Source organism: Camelus ferus, chromosome 21 (genome assembly GCF_009834535.1).
Source record: "Camelus ferus isolate YT-003-E chromosome 21, BCGSAC_Cfer_1.0, whole genome shotgun sequence".
Classification (NCBI taxonomy): domain Eukaryota; kingdom Metazoa; phylum Chordata; class Mammalia; order Artiodactyla; family Camelidae; genus Camelus; species Camelus ferus.
The window spans coordinates 1617601-1639351 of record NC_045716.1 but is presented as its reverse complement, the minus strand read 5'-3'; the positions used below and the strand labels follow the sequence as shown (position 1 = coordinate 1639351).

The following is a 21751-nucleotide window of genomic DNA, read 5'->3' as shown; positions in this document are numbered from 1 at the left end:
GCACTAAAAGATTAGTAACTGAAGCCACAGTCTGGTTATTCGAACATTTGGTAAGTGTTTACCAAGGTCAGATGCCTTCTACGGCTTGTCTATTCTTGTTCAAAGGGGAGCATAAAGTTATTTAAATAAGTGAATAACTTTAATGCAAGTTTACTGTCTAGTGTGTTATAATTATAACAGACAGTTCTTTCTTGTTCTCAGGGGGACCAGTGTCTGCCCAGTGAGTCACTGCTATACCAAATAGAATTACATTTTGTTTTCAGCTGGAATCATGCCTTTAAGAATCAGATCACAACACTACAAGGCCAGGCAAAGAATCGAGCAAACCCGAATCGGAGTGAAGTTCAGGCAAACCTTTCTCTGTTCCTAGAGGCAGCTAGTGGCTTCTATACTCAGGTGAGTTCTGTGTTGCCTACCAGTTTCGTAGAATTGGTGGTGAATGTTCTCTTTCTGCACATCTTGTTCATAGAAGCACTTGTGTACCCACTGTGTGATCAGTCCAGGAGTTGATCACCTGTAATCTCAAGGGAATAAAAATGTCCCAAATTGTTTACTGTAAGACTTTTAAAACAGTAAAGACTCTGCTCTTAAAAAGGCGATTGTTCAGCTTAAAGGTTGGCGGTATAATTGTGTGAATGAAAAAAGGGTGATGAGAGCAGTGTATTAGTGAAACATCAGAGGTAGTCGGTTACTGGTGGGGTTAGAGCAAATGTCAGTGTGTGGGTATTGGCGTAGCAGTTATGAGCTGTCAGCTGTATTGTGTCAGGTAAGAAAGAGTCAAAATGTGTGACATCGAGGGAGTCTTCATAGTGTTATATAAACATAGAATTTATCTGGGGCTGGAAGTGCTGTTAAACTAGCTAAGAAATGGAGTAGTTTTTCCTCAGTTTGAGTAATAAGCTACTCTCATCCTCAGAGCCCTTCCTTGTCCTTAGTCACATCCTGCTATAACTTCTAAGTCAGGCAAGGTAAAAGAATAAACGCATCTTTTCTTCAAACAGTGAATTTTCTTTACTATAAGCAGAATTCTTTAGAACATTTCATCCACTTGTAATAGCATTCATAATTTAATTAATAAAATGTACTTAAATTCTCACCTTACAATGACAAGACAGTCTTGTCTTGAGGATCTTGCACTGAAATAAGTTTTTGGCTTGTTCTTTTTCTGTTCTGCTGCTTGACCATTGCTGCCTGTACTTTGGCTCTGTTTTGGTTTTACCATTTCTTAGAATGGTAAGAATAAGAAAAGACCGTTGGAAGATGCCAAGTAGCCATCATCTTACAGAGATTTATTTGTTTTACTTAGGCTAAAACATTCATCACAGTTCATCGCTGAAAGAACTCAAGTATGGTCCTTACTCTCAAAATTCATTTTTAAATTGAGGCTGACTTTTAGCTAGAGTTGATATTTTTGGAGAGAGGGATCATGGTGTGCCACTAATTAATCCTTACAGTGAATTTTAATGATTAATTCATTCTACAAGTAGCTATTAAAAGCCTACTATTTGTAAAGCACAATACTAGACACTGAGACTTGGAGGGAAAAAGGGACCGTCTTTAACTTTCAAGAGACTATTCAGACTGAGGAGATGGATGCATTAATAGATGTAGGTTTTTTTGGCTTTCTGATTATAAAAACATGCATACTAATTTCAAGAGATTTGAAAATTATAAAGTCAAAAATTGTTCATTCTCTCATTCAAGATAAATTACCCCTTTTAATCTAAATGCTGTAGTGTTTTTGTACATGGTTGTACATATCCATTCTTGTATCAGCTTTATAAACAAAATGTACATTTTTCCTTGTATTGTTAAATGGTTTGATAAGCCTCTTTGTGTATAAAGCGTTTTCTCTAACGTATGGAATTTTTTCCGTGTTGGTTTGTCTGAGCTCTTTCTATATAAAAGGATATTAATTAAAAAAAAGGTTTTTTGACAAACATCTTTTTTTCCAGTTTCTTCTTTTGTCCTTTCACTTATTTAATGTTGATTGCCATGTCACCCAAATTTGGGTAACAGTTGTCTTTCCTTAGGGGGGCATCCAATCCAGAGCGGGAGGATCAGCGTGTTAAAAGTTTTGAAATACGGGAATTATCAGATTGGTTTTGTTTGCTTGTTTTTATAGTACAGTTTTCTCTTTGCCTGTTTGTTTGTAGATCAGTGGATGTTTAATAGTAATTATTATATTTAAAGGAACAAATAGCTACTGTAATTCAAGTATTAAAATTTGAAAACACCAGTATCCTACAATAGAGTAATGGTTAAAGAAATTATAGTTTATCTGTAAAGTGGAATTGTGAAATTATTATAAATGATATTTGTGAAGATTTTTTTATTGAGGTATAGTTGGTGTACAATATTATGTTTCAGGTGTACAACATAATGAGTTACAATTTTTTAAAAATTATACTCTATTTATGGTTACTACAAATGTTGGCTACATTCCCTGTGCTGTGCAATATATCCTTGTAGGTTATTTATTTTATAGACAGTAGTTTATACTTCTCATGCCCCTACCCCTATTTTGCCCCTGCCCCCTTTTTTCTCTCTGCTGGTAATGACTAGTTTGTTCTCTATATCTGAGTCTGGTTTTTTTTTGTTGTTATATATATAGTTTTACTTTTTAGATTCCATATATAAGTGATAACATACAGTATTTGACTTATTTCACTAAGTACAATACTCTTCAGATCCCTCCATGTTGTTGCATATGGCAAAATTTCATTCTTTTTTATGGCTGAGTAGTATTCCATTGTTTATGTATGTATGTGGATGTACACACACACACACACACACACACACACCCCCATTTTCTTTATCTATTCATCTGTTGACACTTAGTTTGTGTCCATATCTTGGCTATTGTAAATAGTGCTGCTATGAACATTGGAGTGAATGTATCTTTTTGAACTAGTGTTTTTGTTTTTTTCAGATACATACCCAAGAGTGAAATTGCTGGGTCATATGGCAGTTCTATTTTTAGTTTTTCTGAGGAATCTCTATGCTGTTTTCCGCAGTGGTGCACCAGTTTACATTCCCCCTGGCAGTGTACAGGGTTCCCTTTTCTCCACATCCTCGCCATCATTTGTTATCTTTTTTGATGATAGCCATCTGACAGGTGTGAGGTAATAATATATCATTGTGGTTTTAATTTGCATTTCTTTGGTGATTAGCGATGTTGAGCATCTTTTCATGAGCCTGTTGGCCATCTGTATGTCTTCTTTGGAAAACTGTTCAGTTCTTCTGCTGATTTTTTAATCTGGTTGCTTGGTTTTTGATGTTGAGGTTTATGAGCACTTTATATATTGTGGCTGTTAACCCCAGTATCAGTCATATCATTTGCAGATACTTTCTGTTCAGTAGCTTTGTCTTCATTTTGTCAACAGTTTCCTTTGCTATGCAAAAGCTTGTAAGTTTAATTAGGTCCTGTTTATAAAGTTTTTTTAACATGAGAAAATTGTGTTATTATTAAGTGAAAAACCATGATATAAAATTGTGCATACAGTTTGACTCTAAGTGTTAATTAGTCTCAGCTCAGTGGGATATTAACAAAAATAGTATCTTTCTTTCCCCCAGTCATTACTTTCAACTCTACTTTGTTGAATTCCAGGTACCCATTATAACATCCTGAACAAATTTCATAACATTCTGATTGCTCTTTGGCTTTTAAACATAGTCCAGTTTTAAAACTCCAGTCTCATTTCCGACTTAAATCTCTTTTCCTTCCTTTATGCAGTAGAAATTTAAACTGTGCACACAGCTGAAGTAGGGAGGGGCTATAGGAACTCGATGCAGCTGGCCCTGGTGGCGGTAGAAGGAAAGCATCCACCTTCTGCAGTACATCCCCAGGGTTTAATTAGACACTGATAAATCAGAACAGATCTGCAAGGGAGTAAAGCAGGAATCACCACTTTTGTTAAGGGGGCATAGTACTTGCAAAAACATTTTATAAGTAAGTAAATAATAGAATCATTCAAATGTCTCAAAATATTGTTTTATAAGGAAAAATATGTGGGTAATCTGATTTTGAAATTTACTTTTTGAAATGTTTATAATAAGCATTGATTCTCCCCACTGCATTCCACAGGCAGCGGCTGAGCAATTACAACAATTGTAGAATGAGCAGCAATAAACTTTTTTTCCCGATCTCAACATTAAAAGGACTTTTTACTTACATTTTTGTTGTTATCTTGGTTTGATCATTGAAACAGTTAATGATGTTGCTAACAATAATATTCTATATATCTTTCTTGATTACATGCGGTGCAGATTAAGCTACCAGACTGAGGAAGTAGACGAAGTCCAAATCATTGTACAACTTCATAGACTAAGATGAGTTTTGAATTTTAATCTTAAGTGTAGTTGCAGATCATTGGAAAGTAGGCAAGGAAGTAACATAAGATTTGTATTTTTAAAAGGTTACCTTGGATGTTGTATGGAGAATGAATTAGCAGGAGTCAGGAACAGAAGCTAGGTAGCGTGCTACTATAGTTATGGGAAGATGTCGATGGGTTTTTAACCAGTAGGACTTCCTGATGAATTGGATTGGATGTGTGGGATCAGGGTAGGGAGAGAGTCAAAGATGACTTGAGTTATCAGATTGTCTGGTTGTACCATTTACTGAGGAGAAAACAACTGTGTCCATGTTAAATTAGATACCTGTTTGACATCTCTGTGGAGAGGTCAAATAGGTAATTGGATAAATAAGCTTGGAGCTCAGTGAAAAGTTCAGGGCCAGAGTAAAATTTACAACCGCAATAAAGCACCCTGACTTAGACGTTAGTGTTTGGTATTTAAACCACAGGACTAGGTGGGAACAGGTTTAGCACAGGAGGAGCCACATTGCAACAGGAGAAAATCAGAGAGTAGTGCCTTGGAAACTAAGAGAAAAGCATTTCAATAAGGAGAAGGAGTGATCAACCCTGTTCAGGGCCACAAAGAAGTCATGTAAGAGGATTAAAAAGTGGCCCATTAGATTGGACAACATGGAAGTCATTGGTGAAATTAATGAATACCGTATTTCCTCATTTCTAAATTTTTTGTATTTTAACATCTGTGAGGTAGGGATACGGTTACAAAGGATGGTCAGTTGCCATTTAATTGGGAGGGTTTTTTTTTTGCCTCAATGTTACATAAAATATTAGTTCATTTTATAGTTTATGGTATCTTGGACTTGAAGGTGACTTCTGTAGAGCAGTGGAGATAGAGATCTGTTTGGAGTAGATTGAGAAGAGGCTGATGCACGATTATCCTCAGTCATATTTTCTGCGAAGATGATCCTGACTTAGATATCATCTTGTTTAACTATTTAAAGCATGGTCCCTCAAGCCAGAACCAAATTCCTAGTCCATGTAAGAATGTAACATTATGCTTGTAGGGTTGTTTTTTTTAAAACATCGAAGAACAGAACAGTAGTCCTTATTCTAAGAAAATGGGAACCAAAGAAGATAGCATTATGTTTCTGTAGTGGACAGTTAAAAGGTGATAGTCTGTATGTTTATAGTCGGTTTTCCATGCTTCATGTAGAGTGAAGGGCTAAGGAGCCCTGGAGCTGAGTTTTCACAGAGTGACTGCCATCTGGTTTTACTCAAGGTGTTAGACATCTGTTTCTCCTCCTTAGTTCCACCTTGTTTCTGCCCCCAAGCTCACCGGTGCTCTCTCACCCAGAATCCTTGAACCAGCAGGAACTTCCTGGTATGCCCGCAATTCCTGGGTTCAGGCAGAAACTGGACTGTAAGACAGTCACATGAGTTTCCAGCCATGTGTGACTTACTTTTCGTGAACATTCTTTTTTCTTCTTGATAGACACTCAGCCTTGCCTCGTTTTCCAGTCTGTTCTTTCAGTACCTGCCGAACTTAATTCTTTATTTTCTGGCATGTTTCTTCTTGCCATCTTCCACAGTCATCTATTTGTGGGTTGTTTTTTTTTTTCCTATTTTTTGTTCCTTTCTTGTACTTCTTGCTTTTTTTATTTCTAGACTCTAGCCACTCTGGGCACTAATTTTGTTTACTCAGTTTTAAGTCAGCAAATTTCCTACTCGTTCCAAATGTACAGGTCTAAGTGAAGATGCAGGTAATTCCTGGGTGTCGTGCGAAGGGAATACAGATTTTATATTCGATTATGGAGGTGGTTATTATTTTAGGAAAAAGGGGACCTTTCATATCCTTCTGAGTTGGGTCCTGAGGGTGTCTTATTTTGTATTGTGAATTTTGCATAGGGCAGAGTGGTGATAGAATCAAGATATTTCTAGTTCTGTAACCTTATTACACTTGCTATCTCTGTCACTTTTCTTAGCCTTATCTGAAAAAGTGGAGCTTCATGCCTACATACTGTATTGCTACTAGTTTATCTCAAGGATAAAGTAAGACATGTGTATCAAGTGACCTAGGGAATGAAGTTTATTTTAAATGTAGAGTGTTCTGTGGGCTTATGCCATCCTGGCTGGTATCTCTCCCCACCCTCCTCCCTCCATCCTTCTCTTGCCCACCGCTTTATGTGCCTGTCTTACTCATTTGGCTGTGCGTTCTGTAAGAACACAGGTTTTCTTATTCGTCTCTCTCTGTCACTTACCATGGTGGGTGCTATAATAACCAGATATTTGAATGAATGTATTTATGAGTAAATATTTGAATGAATAAGAACGGAGCGTGAAGAACTGTGTGGGGCCCAGGAATAACACCCCTTGAGGGTGGAGCAGGGTGGGGAGAGAAAAGCCTTTGATTGAAGAACACTGAAATGTTTGGCAAGATACAAAGATCTAGAGAAGCTCAGTTATCAACCATAAGATCAGCTGTTCTAAATGTAGCAGAAGTCCAGTGCGATGATGACTGGAAAATGTCCATTGTGTTTGCTGTTGCTAACCCGTTGTCATATTGACCACAGTTTCAGTGGATGGTGGGCTGGGAGAGGAGCAGGGGTTGTGGAGTGGCCAGATCATGATGGATCAAGGAGTGAGGAGGGGTTGAGAAAGCAGATGTGACACATGTGCCTCCTTTGAAGGAGTTTGGCTGAGAAGAGGAGGAGACGTTAGAAGGTTGCTAGAGGAGAAATCTAGGGACAAGGGAGGGTGCTTTGGTGGTTTTGTTTTTTTTTTTTTATAATAATAGTTATTGTTATTATTATTACTGTTTTTCTGTGGGCAACACTTGATAGGCCACAGCAAATAGGCACGAGAATTTGAAAGTAGATTTAAAAAATGAGGGGATGACAGGCAGGAGGCAGAAAAGAATGAAATAGGCATGCTCAGGCAGAGATGTTCACTCTGACCAGGGAGAGGAACCCTCTCATACTGCAGAACAGAGAAGAAAGGAGGAAAGAGCAGTGGCCCACATAACCTCAGAAGCCCCTTCCAGGTCTGTAATACATGAGATCTTTTTGTATGCAAAGGCACAGGTTGACCTCAGGCTTAAGAAAACAGAGCGCGTGAAACTCCTGCTGTCTAACAAATGTGTGGGTTTGCACTTCAGTCAATTTGTAGCCAACCAACTTTAATGGTTTTTGTGTTTCTAGGTAGGTAGATAGATAGATAGATAGGTAAATTTCGTGGAGTTGCATGCTGAGTGAGTCTGAATACCCTGTTCAGGTAGTCTTTTTTTTTTTAACGCTATTCCTTTTAGATGTATATCCTAGATTGTTCTAATACTTCAGAAATCAAAAGATATGATTTGTAATGACTGTCACTAGGTATCCTATGAAAGGCTCCCCTCTCTGTCCGGTCTCAGCAGTGTGCATACTAGCTACACACATTAACGTATACAGACTTCCCTGTTGGCGCACCTCTGACTTACCAGTTCTGACTTAATACTAAAGCTTGCTCGTGTTTGCCTTTTAGTTATTACAAGAACTGTGTACAGTGTTTAACGTAGATTTACCATGCCGTGTGAAGTCTTCCCAGCTGGGGATTATCAGCAATAAACAGACGCACACCAGCGCCATCGTGAAGCCACAGTCCAGCTCCTGTTCCTACATCTGCCAGCACTGCCTCGTCCACCTCGGAGACATTGGTGAGCCTTTAGTGTGAAGGGATTGATAATATATTCATGCTTTTCTTTGCAGTAGTCACTTTGAGCTGACCATCCACGCATAACTTAGATTGTCATAAGAGGAAACCTGTAAAATGTATTTTAAGGAACTTAGATTTTCTCAATGTTTTGGGATTGGCAAAAGATCTTTAAGGAAGTAACTTTCATATTAAGATTTAAATTTTATTCAAACTTTATGCAGATATAGGCAAGTAATAAACAGCAAAAATGTAATCAAAGCTAAATTTTTCAAAGTGATGTCATAATATTTTCTGAATTGAATCTGTACTCTTTTGGAATGGTAGGGTTTATAAAAAGTACTCCTTCTGAAACTAGATTGCCTTCTTTCCTTCCTACCAGTGCATTAAAAGTTCATTTTTAACTGTTCCCTTTTTACAGTTAAATTTGTACTTCCATTTTATACATTTTATCTGCGAATGTTATATAACTTACTTATTTCTTGTTCATTCCTTTAAGGTGACCTAAAGGGTTATAAAACAAATTAACTATAGGATTATGTTTTGACTGTCCCCAAGTAACAAGAAATGGAGAACATTACTGCTTTAAAGTTCAAAGATTTTAGATTTCTTGGTGTCAGAAATCATTGACTCCATGAGAGGTCACATCAAAGTAAGCACCAAGTTCTGCGAGGCAATTCAGTGAATAGTTTATTTAGGTGGTTTTTGCTTTCAGTGTATTCTTTGCACACATACATAATTAATATTGTAATAGGTATAAGGCGTTTTTCAAAATCACTTTATAAGATATTGAAGAAATACATAAATTTCAGATCCTCTTGTATAGTGTTTTTTGTTTTGTTTTGTTTTTAAGTGCCATATAACTCACCCCTTCTTGTGGGCCGGCTCCAGGTCACCAGCATAGTCCATAGTGGGAGCTGGTGATGCATGACACTGGAGGACCTGAAAATGGGGGCTAGGTAAGCTTTAAAATTGGTTACATGCTGAATGTCCCAAATAGGGAAAGCTGGAGGGACACTTCACACATAATCCTATAGTTAATTTGTTTTAAGATATATCCTGTCTTAATCATTTTAAATTAACTTTAATGTGTTTATTAACTTTAAAACTTAAAACTATAGCTGTTTTGGAAAAATTACCCTGCTGGCTGTTTTATCTGTTTGTTTGCTTGCTTGCTTGTTTGTTTTTAAACTAAACTTTCTTTTTCCCCCTCTCAGCTCGATACAGAAACCAGACCAGCCAGGCAGAGTCCTACTATAGACATGCAGCTCAGCTTGTCCCCTCTAATGGTGAGTGGGCCTCCCACGTCAACTTGCGGTTGACAGTGACATTTTATCCTTGATAGAAATACAGAGAGTAGTTCAAGGCTTACCTTTCAAGTTTGATGGAGCCAAAAGATGTTGAGTTTTGGTATTGATTTTTTTTTCTTTTAACTATGTATTCTATATAGCTGAAAAGAAATTTTAAAATAATAGTGCTGTTGTCAGTAAAACAGTGTAAACAGAATATCCCCTACTGTGATCTAAAATTGTTTCAACAGCTCTGGCTTCCTTAATTACTTATAGAATAATTTTCTCTTTAATACCATTATTTCCCTCCTAGAAAAATTATTATCTCTTATTACCTAAAAGATAGTCCTTTTATCTTTTGATGGCTCCCAAAACAGGTGTTAGCAGTGATTCTTGAATTAAACTACAGCTGATGTTTGGTGGTGTACGTTCTTGTTAAACCATGTTGAAATTCCTTTAAATTCCGAAAGAGCCGCTTTCAAGAGTCTCAAGCAGGGATGGCAGTCGAACACACTTGCATTTACTGTTGTCTGTGGCTCCTTCCCACTGCAGTGGCAGAGTTGAGTAGTTGTGATGGAGACAACGTTGGCCTACAAAGCCAAAAATATTTACTGCCTAGCCCTTTCTGAAGTCTTACTTGAGCTTACAGTGCTCTCCCCCCGAATTGTGTGACTTGTGAACCTAAACATAAGACGCACCATCACTGAAGCCTGCTGCTTTACGTTGTGCCCGTTTGTAAGGAGGTAGTCAGGAGATTTATTTTGTAAAATACTCCTCATTAATATAAAGGTTTGAAAGCTGATCTTCTGTATTCTGATAGCAAGACTTCGTGCATCTTGTGTTACTTTGGAATCTTTACTTTCTCCTCCAGGTCAGCCTTACAATCAGTTGGCTATCTTAGCTTCCTCCAAAGGAGACCATCTGACCACCATTTTCTACTACTGCAGAAGCATCGCTGTGAAGTTCCCTTTCCCAGCTGCCTCTACTAATCTACAGAAAGCACTTTCTAAAGCACTGGAAAGGTATACGATTGCCTTTTCCAAGAGAGTTTTGTAACCTGGTGGCATTGCCCCCTCAAAGGTGGGCAAACAAGCAACAGATGGTTCCCTGTGCGTCTCTTCTCTTACATTTGCCCAGTTTCTGAACCTGTGTAGTAGTTTTGCACATCGTTCTCCCTGAATTCAGCCAGCCAGCCCCTGCTCTGTTCCCAGCGCAGGAGCGTAGGCTGCACGGTACTGACTCACCGAGTGTGTTGAGTCGGAAAGTTAGTCAGCTGACTGCCTTTGGGGATCAGGTGCTCCAGTCATGTGCTTTTGTCCGAGAAGCCCTCCTGTAAGAGGTTCTGGCCGTTCTGCTTAAGATTCATGGACGTTTTTCTTTCATTTCAGCCGGGATGAGGTGAAAACCAGATGGGGTGTTTCTGACTTCATCAAGGCCTTTATTAAATTCCACGGTCATGTGTACCTGAGTAAGAGCTTGGAAAAGTTGAGCCCTCTTCGAGAGAAATTGGAAGAACAGTTTAAGGTTAGACTTTTTAAATAGAGAATTTTTTTGTCTTGTCTAATGAGGAAGCATAAGATTTGGAGAAGGCTTACTCCCAGTTTTTATGTCATTTAACTGTGAACTGTTGGTAAAAAGTAAATTTGAAACATAAGAAATTCTTGCGTATAGCATTCCGTCAGTTAAAACTGAGGGTGCTGTCTGCGTAAAGAAATACAGCAGCAGTGTTTTCACCTGGTAGCTGGCATTTGGCAGAAAATACCATAAAGGGGAAGAAGAATTCCTCCTCGGTCCTTCTCAGACCAAGCGCTTTCTCTTCTCGGTTTTGGAAGCCCTGCTTTTGATGCTTTCTCTGTTTAGGTAAGACTCTGGCATTTACCCTGTAGATCGTGTTTCCATTCTGCAGACCGAGCTCATTGTTCTTCCTGGGCTTGGGTCCGTCAGGATCTGTGGGTGTTTGATGGAAAGTAATGAGAATCTCATTCAATGGGAATAGATTTCACTAATTTGTGTAAGAAGATAAAATTAAGTGACCTTTGTTCTGTTTCTATATATGAAAATAATCTTTTATTAGTATATTAACAGTTTAAATGTATAGTATATATAATACTGGAGGAGTCAAAATTAAGTATTAACTTTATTTTTAGTTCTCTTATTCAACAAACATTTGAATAGTATGTGTCAGTCACTGTTTTAGTCACTGTTTAGTCACTGTTTTAGTCAGTGGTGGATAAGACAGTCTCAAACAACATTTTGTATTTCCTGGTTACATCTGGGTGTCTGCACACTTGGGGCATTGTCTGTCACTGCTTTGGAGCTTTATAAGTATTACAGAAGTTTCACATTCCAGAGACTGTAGAACTTAGACACTTAAGAGACAATAAGTTAGCCAGATATAGTCGTTGTGAAATAGCTTTTAACAGATAATCATATTTTTAGTTGATACTTTTTGTGTGTAAGAGATTATACTGAATAACTGTAATAGAAATAGTTTGTTTTAAAGTAAACTCCTAGAGTCCCCTGCTGTTCTCCGCTTCTTTTAGTGACCTATTTAAACTTAGCCCAAGATTTATAGAGTTGGGTTATGAAGGAAACAGCTAACTTTTTAAAACCCAGCCTAGAGAGAACAAACGTGTCTAAATAGTTTCATTATATGTTTTCATATATGTATATATTTGGGATATATGAAACTTGTTATATATATATAAAAACACATCTTTGTCTTCCTGAAGTCAGAAATAAAATCTTAAAATTTAAATAGAGATCCGTATAGCTGCTGAGGGGTCTCTCTTTTGAGAGCTTAAAAGTCAGACTGACAGCCATCTTTCTTGGATGGTTTACGTGCAGTCCCGTTAAATAGCGGGGGATTGGACCAGGTGGCGTTTTGAGATTGCTTCCAGCTCTGGTTCTATGAAAGATACTCTGTAAGAGTGGGGCTGAGGGGCGGGATCCTACCTTAATGAGGTTTTCTCTGTATAAATTATCCTAGTCTAAAATGTAGTCAGTTTTGTATTTGGTTCAACCTCAAACACTAATATTCTCTTCAGATACGTATTTCTGACTGAGGTTCAGTGGGTATATGTGGGCAATTGCTAAAATACACTTTGAAGTATCATTCCAATGCTCTGAAGTTAAACATAGCATGAGGCAGATCTATTTTAAACCTTACTCAGTACTGAAATATCAGAAGAACATTGTCAGAATGAAATTTTAGCACAGTTGAGTGAGTATTTCTGAAGCATTTAGAGATAAATCGTATTATCCACATGTGAATGTCAGTGTGCCTGTCTCACTAGTAGTCTGTCGCTGCTGAGCAGAAATGTATATCAAATTGAGATTCACGGAAGGGCTTAAGGCCTGGGGTTTAGGAACTGAGATATAAGACTTTGTATCTGTTAAATGTGTCCTGTTTCTTAATGGTATTTAGTTCAGTATATTCCTCAATCCACTGCTGAAAGTGTCTTTGAGTAACAAAAAGTCAGTTCCGGTCCGATTTTGTTCCCAGGGAGCCCCTCTGTTTACTAAAATACAATCTAAATTTTACAAAATGACAACTGAATAATTACACATTTACTCCTAGAAGTGTGGATTATTCCTTCACTGAGTGAGCACCTGCTGTGTACTGGGCGCTTTTCTAAGCCCTTCGAGATACAGGGGAGAACAGGACAAAGTCTGCGCGTCCCTGAGCCTGAGCTTTGGGTACCGTTTGCTGGTGCTAGGCTGCGTGCACGTGCTAGTCCTGTCACTGTGCCTGCACTAGAAACATTTTTAAAGGGCTAGTGGTTCTGCTTTGTAGGGCGTTGCCCTCTAAAACAAAGGCTAGTGGTTTTGTAGATACAAGGGGTACGTCGCTGTAAATTGTACTTACGAGAAAAATGCTTTTTGAAAAATACAAATTAATATTCTCATTTTATGCTAGTATTTTATGCATTTGTGTAAATGATCAGCTTATCTAGAAGGTTGGATGTAGAAGTTGGATGAAGGAGAAGTTTTGTGGCAGAACTCTGGAGAAGAGAGAGCATTTTGGAACATTTGGAGTAACAAAGAGAAAAGTGCTTGATGCCTTTAGGAAAGGAGTAAGCATTCTTGATGTATAGACTGGAATGGCGAGGAGACGGAAGAGAGAGGACGGGGAGAATGAAGTGGAGTGGATTTCTATTTCTCCAGTGATGATGCGAAAGTTCTTATTAATAGAATCACAGAACTTTGAATATTTCAGATTCTTTAACAGTGCAAATAGAAAAAAATCTCAGAACAGGATGGACAAAGGCAGCTATAAATTTCTGAGGTGGTGGGATCTCTTGTCGCTGTTGATAGAACTGTAAGTAACATTCTCTATTTCCCACCATCAGGCTAGTGACAGTGAATCCCCACTTTCTCCAAAAATCTTCCCTGGGGAGGGAGAGTAGTTGGCTACTGCTGAAGTGTAGGCTGAAGCCAGGATATCATTCATCTCTAGTAGCTGTCAACTTTGTTAGGGGCTTGTGTTTGAAAAGCATGTCACATGGAGTGACCTGAACTGCTGCAGACACTGAGGTGGCGGCGTGGTTGAGGTGAGAGCAGCAGCGGAGAGCACGTGGATGAGGTTTTCCTCAGAGTGCCAGTTAGCGGGTCCCTTGACCCCATAGTTACTGAGCCAGAGAAACTCCATAATGAAGACCATGCTTCTCTAATAGGGGAAACATCAGCGTAATGATTTATAGAAGTGCCTAGAACACGTTAATGATTGCTTTGGTATATCATTTACCCTGAGTTCCAGATACGTTCTTGCTTTATATCCCATTTATAAATAAGTTTCTTTAAATGCATCAAGGCTTTGAAAGAGTAAATTTTATGACAAATTTTGGAAGCCATCTGTTATGTACCAAGAGTTCAAAAATGTATTTTTTTGAGTCTTTTTGTTTGAAATTTTGTTTCTTAGTGTGTGCATCTGCTTTCTGCTCATTGGTCCCAGTTTAATATTTTAGTATGTTTGCATCTCTTATAAAACAGCTTCTAACGGATTAAGATGTATAAATATTTGATGGTCTCCCTAAAACATTTTTTCTCAGATATTTTGAAAGATATATCATTTCTTGTGGAAAAGAGTATAATGAAAAAGAGCTCAAACAGCTCTGTGGTATCTGAGTTAAACCCGAAACTTTCGAGGTAAAAAAAGGCAGCATGAGAAACATCAGACCACATCAGACTCATTAAAATACTCGTCTATAAGTGTGGACTCTGAATGCAGACTGCCGGTGTAATCTTGCGTTGAAGGTGGCTTCTGTTCTTGATAATACAGCAGTGTTCCTGTCTTCTTTTGCAGAGGCTGCTGTTCCAAAAAGCTTTCAACTCTCAGCAGTTAGTTCACGTCACTGTCATTAACCTGTTTCAACTTCATCACCTTCGTGACTTTAGCAATGAAACGGAACAGCATAGTTATAGCCAAGATGAGCAGCTGTGTTGGACACAGTTGTTAGCCCTCTTTAGTGAGTATTAAATCATTTAACTTCCTGTGCCGTCTTCTTTGGAAAGCATAATCTTGGGCGTTTTCATCATTATGATAGAGCATTAGTAACATTACAAAGTGTCCTATATTTCTTAATCTTGAATCAGAAGGCCTAAACTCTTAAGTCCTGTCTTTTTACATACTGACCCCCCCCATCAACTGTATCTGTAACATTTTTAACATGGGAGAGAAAGTGCCTTTTTAGAAAGAAGCTGTGAGATATTTAAGCAGTTAAGTAGCATTTGCAGAAGGTTCATAATAATATTGTAATTTGGACTAGTACACAATTTCAGATATCTTACGCTTTCTAAACACGTTTTCTCTTTAAGTGTCTTTTCTTGGCATCCTGTGCAAATGTCCTCTCCAGAACAAGTCTCAGGAGGAGTCCTACAACGCCTACCCCCTCCCTGCAGTGAAGGTCTCCATGGACTGGCTGAGGCTCAGGCCCAGGGTCTTCCAGGAGGCGGTGGTGGATGAAAGACAGTAGTAAGTGTCTTGGCGTTTCACGTTAGCTTGTGTGCTTTGTTTGATTTCATAGATAACGTAGAAACGACCTTCTAAAACACAGTATTGGAACAATGGAAGACTCTGTATTTTCCACCTAACTTTTTGGAAATTGAACTGAAGACTTCTTTGTATGCTTTTCATTCATTTGTTTGAATTCCTTCACGTGAGGCACAACTGTAAGGATCCCTCCCGGTTTGCTCCGCCTGTTCCTGTTTGACATCCTGGGGAAAAGGCATTTTTCATATTTCAAAATGAAGTTGAAATAAAACCATTTTGTTTCTCATTCATTACCGTTATGTCCCTTTTCTGTTTAGGAGTTGAAGGAAAGAGATTTTTACTTCTTCCACTATTTTCTATACGTAAGCTGTATAGATACATAAGCTGCCTTTTAGTAACACCTGATTTGAGTTATATTTGTTTTAAGCATTGAAGATTGGAAGTTATTTTGGCTTTCACCATTTTCTCTGTAATCTCTGCTCAGAATAGTTCTGACAGTTCGTAGGAACTACTCATTTTATAGTGACAAGTGAAAGCTTTCAGTTTACCTTTGCTTACAGAAATAAAAATTTCCAGGAAGGCTTTGCAGTGAGCAGAAAGTTCCTCCCCTGCGGATGCTGCTGGTGGGTGTAAGGAGAGCCTCTGAAATTCCTGCTCTGTGGCCCAGCGTCCACACGCTGACCGAGGTCTCAGCCTAGAAACTGTCCTGGCCACATTTAAGACCCTGGGGTCCCTCTGACTTCACACCTCTCTCTCCTGTTTCTCCCTCAAACCTAACTTGAAGTGCCTTCATTTTTGACACCGTCCTGAATAGGGCTCAGCAACATAGCACAGCAGGCTGCACATCTCCTGTTTGTGCCGACGTGTAGCTTTCGGTGAGTGATGCATAATTTTAGACATTGCTTTCTTGCACAGAATTTTCACTTCTTGACCAGAGGCCATACATTTCTCCTTCCTGTGTGTACTTTAGAACTTGTGTTTGGTTCAGTAAGTTGTATCAATAATGCTATGAGAGAAGCATTGATATTTTTATTTGGGTTTTTGTTCCTGCACAATTATCTTTTAGGCCCACTCTGTGCATTCCCATTTCTTATCATTGCGAAGGATATTCATTCAGACAAGGAATACCTTTTTACAAACTTCATTCCTTTTTGTTCCCTGTCATTTATGCTTCCCCCCTCCTTCTCTCACATTGGTTTAGGGTCTTTAGAATTATAATATAATGAACACCTTGCAGGTATTTCATTCCATCTTCAACTGTGTCACTACCCATTTTAGACTAATGTGGAGTATTTCTTCAAAACTAGAGATTTTCTTCATGTGTCTGATACATCAAGGTCAATAATTGTCATTTATATCTTTTAAACAATGAAAATGTTCCTCTTCCCTTTGTGAACTCAGAATGTTATACATAGTCAAATAACCTTCAGTTTCTTGCTTTCGGACCTTTTCAAGTTCTAGAACTTGTTTTCTCCTGTACTTTTCTAAGAACACGTTATCTTAAGGTAATAAATTTGTGAAATAGTGATGTATTTTTGTCCTTTGTAGAAAGCAAAGTTAGATTAAGTAACCCAGAGTAGGGTAAAGCAGTATCATTAAGTCATTTCTCACACTCTTCTGCAGTCTGTTTCTTGAGATCTCATACTTGTTACATAAGGACATGGTTGTTCTAGTCCAACATTGTTATTAATCTTCTTTTCCAGCTGTCTCCTAATTTGTTACATCCCTGAAAGGCTCATAGCGTTTATTCTTCACTGTTTACTTCCTTATACGTTTTTCCGTATATTTCATTTATATTATTTAAGTAGCATGTTCCCATATTTCAAAGTGTACAATTGTCAGAAATAGTTGTCAACCTCCAGTTTTTTTCTGTGATGTGATTATTTACGCCCAGTTTCTCTATCCCGGGCACCTCACCCTGGGCTCTTTTTTTAACCACACTTTTCACCAACATTGGTTGTTACATATTTCCAAGAAAACCTTAGTATTATCTGAAGTAGATCGTGATTATTTTTAACATTTTAATTAAATATTTGAAATATTGTTTAATATTTTGCAAACTTTTTCAAAAATTTTGTTTTAGGAACCAGAGCTTAGAGATAAGGATATTATAACAATGTGTGGATTTTTTAACATCAAAGGCATGTCCATCACTTTGGACAGAGAATGTGATTTGGCTGTAATGTAACCACCCCCCCGTTACAGATTAAGAACTAGTAACAGGCTCCACAACTGATAATATATGTGAAAAGTGCAAAAGCGTAATACGCTGTCTCTCTGGTCAGAGTTTTCTCAGTAAACACCAATTTTCAGTGTGTAGGACTGATGAATTAATTTTGCTAGCTGTTAAATTAGCCTGGGAAATGACGCGCAGCAGTAGGTCCCCATCAGGAACTTGGCCCTGCTGGTGTACCTTTTACATGGACGTATTTGGAAATACGTTTTAGGAAACCATACAGCCTTTAAAATGCTGACGCAAGGGGAAGATTCATAAAGTCTAGGCCCCTCAGGTAGCATTTTCATGGCTTCTTAGTGTTCTGGTTTCTCTTATGCAAAAGTAAAGTCTGAACTATTTAATTTGCAGCATTTGGCCCTGGCTGATTTCTCTTCTGAACAGCTTCCACCCCCACGAAGAGGATCTTTCAAGCACTAACGGTGAGGGTTGCCCTGACCTTGTGTTGCTGACGCGGTTCGCCAGCACACACGGTGGGCGTAAGGCCGGGGAAAACCAGGTTTTGTCTTAAGTGTTTGACTTTAAATTCAGTGTCTCAGAAGCAACTTTGAACTCTGCATTGGTTCAGTACATGGAGACAGAGGGAGCTGAGGCTGCTCTGTTCTTTCAGCAGCTTGCTCTCTGTGTCGCTGCATTTGAATAGGAGTCCAGAGAGGGTGGTGCCTTCAAGTGCTTTCCGTCGTCTCCTCCTCCTCATTCGTACTTTTTTTTTTTTTTAAAGAACTAATATAAACAACATTACTGTGTCAAAGTAGTACTTATCATAGAACATTTGGGACATAAAATATAAAGAACGCATCACCCTTAGTTCTCTCATGCGGAAGTATTTTGTATACTGTTCACATGGTAGTGTATTTTCTTTAAGACTTTCACCTGTGTGTACACACACACACCTGCATTGATTGGTATCAGATACAGCTTTGTGCCTGCTTTTTAAGTTTAACGTTATATTGTTAGCATTTTCCTTTGCATTTTGAAACATAGTTTTTACAGACTGCTTAATATTCCATCCTGTGGATATGCCATAATTTATTTAATCATTGTCCGTTTGCCTAAAATTTTTCCCCAGTATAAATAATCTCGCACTGAACAGTCTGTAGTTGACTCCTTTCTGATGATTCTTCTTCCATTAGATCAGTGCCCCTCAAGTATCAGATTTGCAAATGAATCACCTGGGGTCTTGTTCAAATGCAGTTTATGATTCAGTAGGTTTGGGATAATGCCGGAGATTCTGCATTTGTGACAAGCTCCCAGGTGACGTCAGTGTTGATATTTAAAACTTCAGTTAACAAGGAGATGGTCTAAACGTTGTGATGATTGGGTCTGAGGCTGTGGGTTTTTAAGCCTGCAGAGGGGGCAAGTCCATCATACCCGTCGTCCCCAGCATTGAGCACTGGCGAGTACCGGGCCATGTTTAGGGCCCAAAGGCAGCACGCAGGGGCTGGGCAGGTACGCTGTTTGACCAGGGGTGCTGTAAAGAAGAGCACAGAGCTATGAACATTATAGTTTTCCTTTTATATAGAAAAAATTTTAATTTAGGAAGCAGTGTTCTACTGAACAGCAATATTTTAATTAAAATGTTTACAGAGCTTGATTTCTACCCCTGTCTAGCTACACCACTTCCGGAGGAGTTTGAGTTACAAGGATTCTTGGCTTTGAGACCTTCTTTCAGGTAGGTGGCTTCTATCACCACTTACCTAGAGTTTAAAAAAGCTTCCTGGTTGAGGTCCATCCCGATGGGGCTTTTTCCATAGCCCTGCGTTGTTGGAACCGCCTCACAGAGCGACTGTGTGGTTTCCCTTACTCACAGAACTGCATGACAGATCTGTGGGAAAGGACTACAAGACAGCGCTGCTAGATAAACTGAAAAACCTGACGGTCATGCTTTTTACCGTCGGTGTTGGCGTACCCCAGCGATCAGTCCTGTTCTAGGGTGTGATAAGCTTAGGAGTAAATACGCTGTAAATTTAAGGCTTGCTTAAAGAGTGTCTAGAACTCAGAACCAGGGAGATCCTTCTTCCCCAACCCCAAATACGTAATAGTCCTAAAGTAAATTGCTTGAGGAAACTGGATCCCAAAGATTAGAGGTGAGGAGCTTTTGAAGTGTGTCCGTGTTCCACTGGAGATCAGAGAAGCCCAACTAAAAGAATCATGGACTGACTGATGTGACAACTTGACTGAGCAAAAGTTCTTTTTGGAAGGGCTATCCTGAAGATTACGACTCACACATTGGAGCAGCGAGGGTGATGGGCAGTGGAAGGAATCAGAACATGTGAAGTTCTTAAAAGATTTATTAACTTAAATAATTTTGCTTATGTTACACAATTAAAAAAAAACCTTTACACTTAAAAACCAAAAAGCTTCCTAATCAGCCATGCCACTTAAAGCTCCTCTCCTTGTGTAGCCCTGCTCTGCTTCCACAGTTGTATTTTTAAAGTTTAGACTTGATGATGTCCCATTACTAATATAAAAAGTTCAGTTTACTCACCCTCAGTTGTTACAGTGTCTTTTTTGGCTTAATGTCCAGAAGGTTAGTTTTTCAGCCACGGTTTCTGCCACTGTCACCACCTCTCCCTGCTCCCCCCGCCCCAGTACTACACATACTGCATACATACTCTCCGTCCATTCTTGAATAGCTCTGTATTTTTATTCCTCCAGAACTTTGTTCTGCTAAGCCTAGAGCACTCCTGTTTCCTCTTCTGCCTTCCCTAACCAACCTATGAGCGCTTGCCCTTACCTGTCCAAGCTCAGATATCACTTCCTGTGAAACCTCATCAAGGCTTATCAGAAGAAACTAGCCCTTCTTTATTATGCTTCTCCTATTCTTTGCATAGTTTTTATTTCTTCAGATTAAATCATAGCTATTTGTTCCTTGAAATAGGGCCTATTCCTCATTCATCTCTGTGTCCTCGGCACCTGGCCTACTGCCTAGCAGTTCCTGGATGCTTTTTTTTTTTTCTTTTAAACAGATAGTTTAATGAGAAATCTGAAAAATTTTTTAGGTTGACTTTTCTAATGTCAGTGAGTCTTCTGCTCTATATACTTTGTGATATTTATGCATTTTTCCAATTTCGATTGGGCCACAGGAACATGGGTGACTTAATATTATTTGTTAGAATAGGCATCTCAGAGACCTTTAGCATTGCCATGGTCGTTTGAAGTAAATTACTTAGAATGCAAGGTAAGTGCTAATGAAACATTTATTCTTATAATAAAAGACTCTTCCCTAACAAACGGTTGTGATTTGAGCTCCTTAATTAGAAACTGAAATACAAGTAAAAATAACACATTCATGTAGTGAATTTTCATACTGTCTTTTCTGCATTGTTTTATTGCATTTAAAATCTTTGGGAGTATAAATTCTGAAAAATGCAACTGATGGCATCAAATGGCTGGCCTATATGGGAAAATCTGAAGCCATCACAATTAATTAGGTGAACTTGGTTGCCTGGAAAATAACTTTAGCAGTTTAATTTTCTGTAATTTGCTTTTCTCAATTTCAGGAACTTGGATTTTTCCAAAGGCCACCAGGGTATCACAGGAGACAAAGAGGGCCAGCAGCGGCAGATTCGGCAGCAGCGTTTGATCTCCATAGGCAAATGGATCGCAGACAATCAGCCGAGGTATCCCTCGCCCAACACACACGCACCACCCACGTGGGCGTAAGGCTTTGATGTGATGCTGTTGACTATAAACTCTTACATCAGAATGTTGGTAACACAGCATCAGATTATGTCCCTAGTGATCATAGTATCTCTCACCTCCGTTCTCTCCATTACACTGTCTATTGTAGAGGCACTGGCCTCGTCTCCCTTGAGTATCAGGAGCGTCTGCTCTGATTTATAAACATCTACGTCAGTCTAGCTACACTGCGCGTTCATAGTTACGGTGATTTGTGTTGACAGGGGCATTGTGGTCAGTTTCAGTCAAGACAGACCAGGATGGTGCTAGTGGCTAGTTAAATACAGAGCAGGTATGGCTGTTGATGTAATGGAAAGGCAGAGGTTTTAGAGGCAGATAGGTTTGAGTTCAGTGTCTGGCTCTGCCTCTTACCCAGGTGTGTATCCAGTTGATTAAAACCTTTTCAGAGTCAGTAACATTTCCGTAAGCGCTTACATGGTTGTATATTCGGTGGACTTGATGCCTCTGAGCTTCGGTATTCATACCTGCAGACTTCTAGCTACTTCAGGCGTCTAGTCTAGTGTCTTGTGCTTCAGACATGCTCAGTAAATGTGGT

General features: G+C 38.8%; 1 protein-coding gene and 1 non-coding gene across 5 annotated transcripts in view; both read left to right on the top strand.

Moving 5' to 3' along the window:
- SMG7 (SMG7 nonsense mediated mRNA decay factor) overlaps positions 1-21751 on the top strand; it is a 75732-nt gene that overhangs the window by 41681 nt on the left and 12300 nt on the right. For all 4 annotated transcript variants that reach the window (XM_032463558.1, XM_032463559.1, XM_032463556.1 and 1 more), the window contains 10 exons: positions 264-396; positions 7833-8004; positions 9218-9289; positions 10161-10311; positions 10678-10813; positions 14595-14757; positions 15107-15263; positions 17866-17936; positions 19126-19186; positions 21018-21137. In XM_032463558.1, coding sequence (XP_032319449.1) covers positions 264-396; positions 7833-8004; positions 9218-9289; positions 10161-10311; positions 10678-10813; positions 14595-14757; positions 15107-15263; positions 17866-17936; positions 19126-19186; positions 21018-21137 — 1236 coding nt within the window. The remainder of the gene's footprint in view (positions 1-263; positions 397-7832; positions 8005-9217; positions 9290-10160; positions 10312-10677; positions 10814-14594; positions 14758-15106; positions 15264-17865; positions 17937-19125; positions 19187-21017; positions 21138-21751) is intronic.
- LOC116658856 lies at positions 19235-19365 on the top strand. The gene has a single exon (XR_004314147.1). It is a non-coding gene; the product is annotated as a small nucleolar RNA SNORA18 (small nucleolar RNA).